The 12166-nt window shown below is 35.7% G+C and overlaps 1 protein-coding gene across 1 annotated transcript; it reads left to right on the top strand.

Annotated features, from left to right (window-relative positions):
- The first annotated feature begins 1464 nt into the window (after positions 1–1464).
- Positions 1465–3888, top strand: LOC141620827 (uncharacterized). The gene is made up of 4 exons (XM_074437594.1): positions 1465–1471; positions 2912–3036; positions 3128–3269; positions 3359–3888. The coding sequence occupies exons 1-4, from the start codon at positions 1465–1467 to the stop codon at positions 3886–3888; spliced, it is 804 nt and encodes a 267-aa protein (XP_074293695.1).
- Positions 3889–12166: the final 8278 nt, after the last annotated feature.

Raw genomic sequence — 12166 nt, forward strand, 5'->3', positions numbered from 1 at the left:
TACGGTGATTTGATTCTAAATTTACTAAAAAGTTATTTTGATAAAAATTATAAAATGTAAATAATTACGTTTATTGTGAAAAATGCTTTCAATTGAGTATAATTTTCATTATATTTATTGAAATATTTATTTTTGATATGTAGAGATGATGAAAGTGAGTGTCTCACAATATTTTACAATTACGTAAAAAAACATTTTGAGAAATTTATAAAACTTAGACTATTATATCCATTAAGAAAAATATATTTGGAGAGTCATTGTATATATTAAAAACACAACTTTAAAAAAAACTACTAAGAGATAGGTTTTTATAGTGTGTAAATGAAAAAAATTATATTGGACAAATTGAATACTTATGAGATTTTGACAGGTTTCAATAGTGTGATAACGAGTATGTGTACGAGTGTGTATGTACACAGTGATCGCGACTTCGCGAGTGCATTTGAATAATCAAAACAAAAGTAACGATTATTAAGTAATATAGTATTATAAACGACGTGAAAATGTATAAAACACGTTACATTTTTCTATAATATTATTAATTAAATATGTATACGTCTAATTTAAAATATTGATTATGACTAACCAAATACTCCGTATTATATTTAGTTAAATATTTTATATGTTATTTTTAAATACTTTGAAGTTAAATATCAAAAAATAATATTTGAGAAAGGTCAACCCATTATATTTATAGGTAAACTCTTAAACATTATTATATATAGTTGTTTAAAAAATAAAAGGTGCAAATTTCTCATAGATATGATTGACACATATCACATGCAAGACACAATCAAAACACTTGAATAAATTTGAGTTTGAACCCTATATGTTTGATAGATAAATGTCACATGTTATACATAAAAAAATTAAAAATTACATAAAATTATGTTCACATCATTTTGGACAAATATTAATTGTTTTGAAACATAAAGTATCGTGAAATGATTTAATTTGAGAACTTATTGTTGATTTTTGTATTATTCGAATAAATTTTATTTTGATTAATATGATATTTCATCGGTCAGAAATTTATTTATAAAACGTTGATCATACATAATTAATTATCACTTACTAATTTTAATTAAAACTGTTATGTAAATTATTTTAAAACATTGAAGTTAAAACTAAAAAAAAAATTTGAGAAAAAAATTATTTTAAGAGAAAATATTGAAGGTCATATATGAATTATATTATTTTTCTTCAATTATAATTATAAAATTTTAAAACAGGCCGCGCGAAGCGCGGGATATTACCTAGTTCATTTTAATGATATTCTGATTTTGTACACATAAAAGTAGCCATAAATATATGCTGTATAATTGAAAATAGAAAAATACTAATAGTTTAACTGTTAATTTTTCTTACATTTTCATCTAGAAAAACCGTGCTATAGCACGAGAGCTACACTAGTTTATTTTAATTTTTTAAAAGATGGAAATAAATATAAACATATAAAGAAATATGGAAGGTATTGTTGTGGGGTGAGGTAATTGAAGAGAGGGAAGAAATTGTGGGTAGAGTTGTGGGATGAGTTGATTAAAATAAGTATAAAATTTTACCAAAAAAAGAAATAGAGAAGGTATGGTGAATAGACGAAAAAGGAAATGAGGAATGTTATTTAGAATAGGTGGGTGTATGAGGTAGTAATAACTTATACTGCTATTCCAATAGGTACAAAAAAAGACAAAAGAATTAATCTAAGAAAATAAGCCCGGATTTGAAAATAAATCACAAATTTTTGTTATCCGTCTTAAGGCAAAACAAAATGCATAGAAAAAAAAAACCAAAAGAGGGACTTGATTGGAGCTGTATGTGACATATGAAATATATAGTGTTTTTTTGGCAGTTTATTGAAAACTAATTGAGCGGTATTTTAGGGCGCAAAACTCGCTAATTATTTTAGGGTAAATTATTATTATAATTCTACGGATATGAAAATGGAAAAGATAATTGTATTGCTATATTCGTAATTAGTAAATATACTAATTTATAATATGAAAATGAAATCTCACTTATTTCCATGATTCCAACATTTGAAAAAAAAAAACTTTTCCTAGAAAAAAGCACTAAGAAATCCAGGATTAGTTTTACATTTTGGAAAGAATCTCGGTAATTTTAGCATTAGAGAATAACGTGAGAAATGCAAAAGGAATATTCTATATATTCATGGGGCATATTCTACCTTTTTTTTTATTTTCCTTTCCATTAAAACAAAATTAGAAGGTTATTTTGTACTTACTCTTCTAATAAGCTGACACGTCAGATTGAGCTTAAAATATGTGATGCTATTTCAGCAAGTGTAGAGAAAACAAGGTACCAATGCCAACAAGTACCACTGCCACTATGACAAACAAAGGCTATGGACCAACAGTCCATAGCATTCATCAGAAAAGAAGAAAGAAGGACGGTGGTTAATACCTAAATATTAGCTGTACAATGCTTGTCTTGCATCTACTTTATTAGCTAGATTAGACTACTTAGATGTTCAATGGTTATTATCCTTGCTTTAGGAGTATATACTCAAGTTTGCAGCATTGTACAAAACACACTTTCAGAATCATTGAATACATGATCAGAAAATCTCAACCAAACTCTTCCAACTATGAATGCAGTCCTCTACTTCCTTCATAGGCAATAATCTCAATATGGTATCAGAGCCATAAGGATGAGGAGCCTGTTAACCAATTGTGGTTGGGCATTAATGGTTGAAGTGCAAATCTAGTCTATTTAAACCGGACGTTGGCTTGTTGAATCTCACTCATTCACAAGCATTCTATCCTTCTTTCTTTCCTTATCTTCCTTTTTCTGTTTCCAATAATTCTTTCATAACAATGAGTACCTATGAGTCTCTTATTCCTTCCGCAAATGCAATCATAGAAACCTCTGATCCTTCTCTATCTCCATCCAGCTGAGAGTGCATATCCTATAGTGGTGGACACTAAACTCTCTGGAATTGAGAACTATCATGAGTGGAAAAGGCAAATGAAAATCCACATCTACACAAAGAGAAAACTTGGATTGCTCACTGGTTTGGTGAAGAAACCCACCAACAATCCCTTAAGGGAAGTGCTGGGTTACCGCATGATCTGCGATATCCTGGATCCTGCACAATGTGGAACCACAGATCAAGAGATCTGTGATGTATTCTGAAACTGCAAAGGATATGTGGGATTACGTGCAAAGGCAGTTCTCTGTGAGCAATGAAGCCAGGAAATTCAGATTAAACAAGGAGCTGGATGACCTGGAGCAAGGAGAGAAGACTATCTGTGAGTATTTCATAGAGCTCAGAATCCTTTGGCAAAACATAGAGCTGATGAATGATTGGCCTCCTCTGAGTGAAATACCCCTGAGATAGGGGCTTTCATTGATGCTCAACATAAAGAGCAGGAAGAAAGGAAGCTCTTTCAGTTCCTCAATGGCCTGAATCCGTCTTATACCACCATGAGAAGCAATGTTCTCATGATGACTCCTCTCCCAACAGCTAAGGAGGCAGCTGCAATCTTTCAGCAGGAAGAAGCACAAAGGAGAAATTACAAGACCAATGTGAAAGTTGAAGCTGAGAATGCTGCTTTCTTTGCTGATCAGACTCCACCTGACAACAGACCTACTTGCACTGGTTGCAAAAAGAAAGGACATGTCAGAGAGAAGGGCTGGAGAGTGGTTGGCTATCCAGCAGGTCATCCTATGGCCAAGTATTTCCCAGCAAAACCTGAAGCCACTAATTTCCAGAGCACTTATGATAGTGCTGGAACTGGGTTTAAGGGACACAAAACTGGGGCAAACAAGGGCAGGTTTCAGAAATATCCCAACAAAGGGAGAATGGCAGGTGCTGGAGAGTCAGGTGCCATTACTCTGACCACATCGAACAGTTTGAGCAGGCGATGAGCAACCAAAAGGGAAAGGTCGAGCACTTATCCTGGGCGAGGATGAAATGGAGGCCAACTTTGCAGGTATGGCACTCATCTCATGCAACAATGTCAATCTTAGCTCTCATGAGTGGATAATTGACTCAGGAGCTTCTGATCACATGATATCAGATTTAAAACTCTTAGAAAATTGCAAAGAGTTAAAAGAAAAACCCAAAATTAACCTACCAAATGGTGGTGCCTCACATGTTTCTCACACTGGTTCCCTTCAACTGAAAAATGGAATGAAGCTAAATAACGTCTTATATGTTCCCACATTCAAACATAACTTGTTATCTGTTCAAAAACTAATCAAGGATGAACAGTGTCTTGTCTTGTTTTATGAACATGTCTGTGCCATACAAGACTCTCATACCAAGAGGATTAGGGCTCTGGGAAAAGAAGACAAGGACATCTATTATCTAGTTAATAGTGTTAGTTCACCCCAAACTAGTCTAGCAAGTGTTTCTGTTGGGAAATGTGACTCTAAACTTTGTAATATTAACTCTTATTTTGTTTCTAGTACTGGTATGAATGAAACTGAAGGCATCATTTTCAATTCCTCTGATGCCTCTCAGGACTTGTGTAAGGACTTGCCAATTATTAATGAAAAGGATGGTGACATTTGGTATTTAAGGTTGGGCCATGCTAGAAATCACAAACTGAAACACATACCTTGTGTGGCTTCATCCCTTCACCGGAATAATCACAGGGTGTGTATCACTTGTTCTATGGCCAAACAAACCAAGCTTCCTTATCCTATCAGAATGAGCAACGCTTCTCATATCTTTGATCTGGTCCATGTTGATGTCTGGGGGCCCTATAGAAAGGAAACCAGACACAAACACAAATACTTCTTAACTCTGGTAGATGACAACTCTAGGGCCACTTGGGTCTACTTAATGAAACACAAGTCTGAAGTGCCTCAACTCCTAACTCGGTTCTATCACATTGTTCATAATCAATTTGAGAAAAGTATCAAGATCTTAAGGTCTGACAATGCTCTGGAACTTACTGAGGGAGAGAGTAAAAGATTCATGTTGTCTAAAGGGATATGGCAACAAACAAGCTGTGTGGACAGACCTCAACAAAATGGAGTGGTGGAAAGAAAGCATAGGCATTTGTTGGATATTAGCAGGGCTTTTAGATTTAGTTATGGCCTGCCTCTCTCTTTTTAGGGAGATTGTGTGCTCACTGCAGCCTTCATCATCAATAGACTACCCACAGAAATACTCCACAATAAAACACCATATGAGATACTCTTTCAAAGAGCACCTGATTATCAAAGTCTCAAAGTCTTTGGATGTTTGGCTATGGTCTATAATCCCAGCAGTGACAAAGATAAATTTCAGCCAAAGGGTATTCCCTGCATCTTCCTTGGGTACCCCTATCTCAGAAGGGTTACAGAGTTTATGACATAGTCAAGAAATATGTTTTTGTGTCCAGAGATGTCAAGTTCTATGAGAAGGTGTTTCCTTTCAAAATAAAGAAGTTTGTTGCTTACCTACACTCACTGCAACCTGAATTGTCTTCTCCTGTCAACAATGACATTTTTGTCTCTGATGATGTTCCTCTGCACACTACTAATCCATCTGCTGAGCCAAACACTGGCTCTTCTTCTGAAGGCTCTGTCACAGGAGAGACTGCAAGAACTGCCACCAGACCCCCAAGGACCAGAAGAGCTCCAGCATGGGCCCTGGACTTTGTTGTTGACAATCCTGTCATGGCACCTATCCCCATAGCCAATGTGGCCCAACTTCACCTCACAATAGAGGATGCTATAGTTTTTGCTGGTCATGCTGTAGTGACCAACAATGATCCTGTTCACTTCAGTGAAGCTATCCAGGACAAGGTCTGAGTTCAAGCTATGATTTTGGAGCTTCAAACTCTGAATGCTAATAATACCTGGCTGCTAACTGACTTACCTAAGGGAAGGCAAGCCATAGGGTGTAAATGGATCTTTAAGACCAAATATAACCCAGATGGGTCCATAGAAAGGCACAAAGCACGTCTGGTTATACAAGGGTTCAGACAAAGATATGGCCTGGACTATGAAGAGACATTTGTACCTGTGGCAAAAATGTCCACTGTGAGGGCCTTACTTGCTGTTATCTCCATGAAAAACTGGGTCACATGTCAAATGGATGTCTCTAATGCTTTCCTCCATGGAGATCTTGAGGAATATGTCTACATGAAACTACCTCCAGGTTACTGCAATGGCATCATCACCTTACCAGGACAGGGGGAGTGTGAACCTAAGTCCCCTGGCAAGGTATGTAAACTGCTAAAGTCATTGTATGGCCTCAAGCAGGCTCCAACACAGTGGTTTTCCAAGTTATCTCAAGTCTTATTGGAATGCAACTTTAAGCAATCTCAGGCTGATCATTCTCTTTTTATCAAACAACACCATGGAAAAACAACAATTGTCCTGGTCTATATTGATGATATGGTTATTCTTTGGAGATGACGTGATGAAATCATTTGCACTAAAGGCTCAACTAAGCTCTGCATTTCTTATGAAGGATTTGGGAGAATTGAAATATTTCTTAGGGCTTGAAATTGACAGGAGTAGTGCAGGTATATTTATCTCACAAAGAAGGTACACATTAGACTTATTATCTACATTTGACATGCATAAATCCAAGGCTCTAAGGCTACCAGTTAATCATGTTCTTAAGTTGGAACCTGGCAAGGGAACCCCTTTACCACAACCTGATATCTACAGAAAATTGGTAGGCAAACTGATTTATCTCACCATTTCTAGGCCTGACATCTCTTTCTCAGTCCAGATGCTGAGCCAGTTCCTACAAAGTCCAACCTCTGATCATATGCAGGCAGCTAGAAGAGTTCTCAAATATCTCAAGTCTGCCTCAGGTCAAGGAGTTCTCTTTGCTAGCTCCTCTGCAGCATAGCTCACAGCTTATTGTGACTCAGACTGGGCCTCATGTGCCTACAGCAGGAAATCCACCACAGGGTATTGTGTTCTACTTGGACAATCTCCCATCTCTTGGAAATCTAAGAAACAATCAGTTGTATCTAGATCATCAGCTGAAGCTGAGTATAGAGCAATGGCCATGACCACTTGTGAGATTACTTGGCTCTTTCATTTGCTTCAGGACCTAGGACTTTCTCACTTAGGACCAGCTCATCTCAAATGTGATAACCAAGTTGCTTTGGCCATTACTGCTAATCCAGTCTATCATGAACGCACCAAACATATTGAGGTTGATTACTTCATTCGAGAAAAGATTCAACAAGGTCTACTTACCACCTCTTATGTCATACCAAAGAACAAGTTGCATACATCCTCACTAAATCTTGTCCAGTGTCACAACATCACCACCTCATGTCCAAGATGAGAGTGTCCACTGGTCTCCACTCACATCTTGAGGGAGAGTGTAGAGAAAAGAAGGTACCAATGCCAACAAGTACCACTGCCACTATGACAAACAAAGGCTATGGACCAAGAGTCCATAGCATTCATCAGAAAAGAAGAAAGGACGGTGGTTAATACCTAAATATTAGATGTACAATGCTTGTCTTACGTCTACTTTATTAGCTAGATTAAACTAGATAGTCTACTTAGATGTTCAATGGTTATTATCCTTACTTTCGGAGTATATACTCAAGTTTGCAGCATTGTACAAAACACACTTTCCGAATCATTGAATACATGATCAGAAAATCTCAACCAAACTCTTCCAACTATGAATGCAGTCCTCTATACTTCCTTCATAGGCAATAAACTCAATAGCAAGATTGACTATTGAATTAAAGAAAGGGAGTTGCTAAATCCTGCACAATATTTTACTTAATCCTACACTTTTTCCCGCCTTTTACCATTTTTACCCCTCTCATTTCTCAATCACAAATTAAAGAGAGACAAATTATTAATCAAAAATCCAAGAAATCCCAAAAGAAAAAACGCGATAGATGTGGTTGCTCCCACCCCACAAACTGACCGATGACGGAAAGAGGGAACCGGATTGGATCGCCGGTGATGGAGAATCGTCGGCGGTTGTGGGTGTTGAGAAAGGGAGAAGCGAAAGGGGTTGGGTCGTTGGAGCGATGACTAATATGCATTTCTCAAATTTGGTGGGTAAATTTCTAGCAATAGGCTTTGAATCTTGTAAAACTATTGCTAATCATAATCCTTGATGACAACCCCCTCTGAATTCATGAACATTAAAAGAAAGAAATGATTTTGTGATCTTTATCCGTTGAACTGTTCTATCTATCGGGGCGACCCTAATTTTCAAACCCTAATTGTTAAAAAGTCCCTCCCTTTTTTTTTAAAAAAATTCATTCAATCGATTATAATTAAGACGATTACTATTAAAATTGTTAATAAAACGAAGAATATATGTGCGAATTACGATCATAATTGTCAAATTATTAACAAATTGATTAGTTTTTGGGAGAAAGGGAAGAGTGAGAATTTTTTCTATTTTTTTCTGATGAAGTAGTTGTGGAAAAAAGTGGCAAATTGTGTAGGATTAAGTAAAATTGTGTGCGGAATTTAGCAATTATGTAAAGAAATATATGATATGATATATGATATGATATGATATGATGAAATAGGAAAGAGGGAAAGTTATTATGAATAGGAGGGAATACATTTTTATGTTATTGGAGCTACGACTTTAGTGTTATAGAAGTTGCGACCTACCTGGTTTATTAGTGATTTTGGCAACATTTCTTGCTTGTTAGTTACACAATTAAAATTTTTGTTGATGACCTTATTATGTAATTATTCAATTCCAAGAGACATTTTTATTATATAATAAATAAAAGTGGCTCATTATTGCAAACAAGAATTTCAGAGACGGTGATAAATGCGTTTTTTGAAGTATATGTATAATAATAGGGAAATGATAAATAAACCCTATTGGGTTGTATTTAAACATTTAATACCCTTTTATATTTGACATTAATTTAAAAATTAGAAAATAAATTACACATACATCAATGCAATTAATGCATATATTAAATATTTATTTCCTCTTTTATTAGTTGCTTAAATACTCCCTTCTATTCATTTTAACTCTCCCCCTTTCCATTTCCATCTATTCATACAACTCTCCCCCTTTTCTTTTTTGGACACCTTTTTTCTTATGAAATGACCTAATTACCTTTACTACTTTTCTATTATTATCAAACTAACCTACCCTAACCCATTTACTTAAACCACTAACCCAGCCCACTAACCTAACAATTAACCCTAAACTAACCCAGCCCACTAAACTAACCCCTCCCGCCTTATATTAACCTACCTACCCAGAAAACCCTAATTACCCACTCTCTCTCTTCCGCCTTCAATCCCCCTCCTTATCTCTCTTCCGCCAATCTTCATCTATCCTTTTCCACCCAGAAAACCCTAATTACCCACCCTCTCATCCACATCCTCTTCCTTCTAATCTTCATCCTTTCCGCCTACATCTTCATCTATCCATTATCATCTTCATCTTTTTCCGCCTCCATCTCCTCTCTGAAATAATGGGAAAACCCAAATCTTTTGTTCCTGAGATTGATCTTCGTTATATGGAGAAGCTTTATGAAGATGCTGATCTGGGTGATTCTGATTATGAGGGAGAAGGTAATGGTGAGATGGAGATGATAGTTGAAGAAGTTGTTGCATGTTCTTCAACTGCTGATCTTTTGATATCTGTGGACGAGGACAGGGAGGAGAAGGCTAAGAGGTGGTTAGCCTGTCATCAAACACCATTAGATCGAAGAGTTTTTATGGAGTTGTTCTGTAAATATTGGCCTCAATTTGGGATTTTACTGGAGTACGAGGTTGAACAAAATGCCAGGGAAGGCAGATCTGATGTTGCATGTCCCTTTTTTGTTGTTGATCTTCATCCAAAAGATGAATTAGACGTGATTAGCATTCGTAGGAGCCTATTGATAACCAGATGGTTTATTGGGGAGATTTCTAAGTACTGGCCTGGTTTTGGGGAGGTTGATTTCTGAGTATTTGCCTTTACGGAGGTTGATTTCTTTTACTTGACCTTTTTATATTGTTTTTAATTTTTTTTTTTGTTACAAATGGACTTGTGATGATAAACCTGATTACAAATTAATTTACTCGTAATTATCATTAAACTTAATCTACCCAGTGATGATGTTATTGAGAGTAGTTGGTTGGCTTCAAAGTTGATGTACATGCACAATGCCACCACCATTGTTCTGTGACGAGGCTGTGTGTGTACAACAACCTTGACTGTATTGTCAAATAGTGCTGCTTTCATTGAAATTTTAATGTTTAATGTTCATATCCATGCTGCCAAAGACTGAATATTACAAAAGTTGTGCAAAGTTCTAATTAATTTTACATCAGAGACTACAAAATAAAATAACATCTTGATCTACTACATTTTTTGGTCTTGTTTGTCTTTGGTCTCTCTGCTGTGTACCTTGACATTCATTGGATATGCATTCTCTAAATATTGGCATCATTAGATCACTCAGTAATGTGACCAACAGGGGTATTGTTCCCTGTTGGGTCATTACTACCATTACCGTTGTCAGTTATGTGACCAACAGGGACATTGTCCTCTGTTGGGTCATAACTGGTTCCACTTGTGCTTGCAATATCCTCTGAACTCTCTGTTAAACTCAGTAATTCATTAACCAATGAACTTATACTTCCTGCATCACCAACATTTTGTACATATTGTATGCAATCTTTGACCATTTCAATGTTAGCACTAAAATACTCAGGCAGTAAACCAGCATTTGCTAGTTTGGATTTGTACATATGTGGAATAGGATAATCAATGCCACCCTTTTTTTTTCATTATTTCAAGCATACATGTCTGCAATGTTATCCATACGTACTTGAGTTTTAGAGGATTTTGTTCTTCATATGCAGTGATAGTGTTTGATATTACTTCATCCAACTTGATTGCTTTTTTTTTTGTTGGAGAGATTGGATTGACCTAAAAAAACCCAAATCCAAGACATTCAAGTCCGGTGAATTGGGTGTTTGATAAGCCAATTCAATTTGCCATCCATCTGCTGTTGCATGTTTTTTGAATTCTGGATCATCATTGCTAAAATGTGGACGTGCATTGTCTTGTTGAATTATTATGCGTTTACTCTCATTTGACGGCCATTTAGACTTTATTGCTGGTAAAACATGATTTATAATCATCTCTCTAGTTACATGCTTGTTTATAGACTCTATGCATTTTGTTTCTATTGTTCCTGCTACTCTATTTTTTGAGTTTCTTTGTGCTGGAACTTGGCAAAGAAATGGCCAAATTTCAATCTTGCCATCAAAAATAACTTCCCCATTAGACCCATACTTTGGTTTTGCTACTGCACACATGAACATAACTTTTTCTATGAAACTCTTAGACTGAACACATTTATGTGGTTCAGTTGCTCCTTTACCCAAATAAAACCTTGTGGAAGGTTTAGTTTTTTGAAAACCATTTTTCATCTAAATGAATGATATTGCTTTGATCTTTGAAAATTACTTGTTTAGTTATTTCATGATATTGTAAATATAAAAATTAATCTAGCAAGTTTATTTTTGTCGGTCAAACCTGGTTTGAGTGCATTTGTATGACCTCTGATTTGTTTTGACATCACCCATCTTGAAACCGTGGACTGACTTACCCCTAAATTTTCAGCAACTCCATGTTGTGTGGTCCTTTTGAGCAGCTCAACAGACTTGAGCTTCTCCTCATCTAATTGAGCAGACCCCTTTCTCTTGCAACCCATCTTTTTGCTTCTAACATCTACTGGAATTGATGCCAACCTTTGTGACTTTGATAGATTCCACAGTTCAGTTATTGTTTTTCTACAAACTGAGAATTGTCTTGCTACTTTTACCATGACACCATAATTTGGCTTTCCATTTCTGTTGTTTTGTAAAAGAATCTAAAGGATTTTTGATTTTTCTAAGTTTGTTAGATTCTTCATTGATTGTAACTGATTCTTTTTGTTTGAAAGTGTTTATGAGAAAGGTAGTTTTTGGACATTACCCACTAAATGAACCCTGATAAGATCCATCTATTTATAGCACAAGAACTTTGCACAATTTAAAATTTTGGCTTTAGGCGCCTAATTTTAACCTCTGAAATTTTTGGCTCCAAATTTGAAATTTGGTGCCAATTTCAGATGGGTTTAGAAGGATATGTAACATTTCATTGATTTTTTGGGTTAAGTTTGCTTATGGACAGTTTAATGGGCCAATCAAGTTTTATGATGAAGGAAAGCAATGGTTAATCTGAAGTTCATCTTCGTTT

This window comes from Silene latifolia, chromosome X (assembly GCF_048544455.1).
Source record: "Silene latifolia isolate original U9 population chromosome X, ASM4854445v1, whole genome shotgun sequence".
Taxonomy (NCBI): Eukaryota; Viridiplantae; Streptophyta; class Magnoliopsida; order Caryophyllales; family Caryophyllaceae; genus Silene; species Silene latifolia.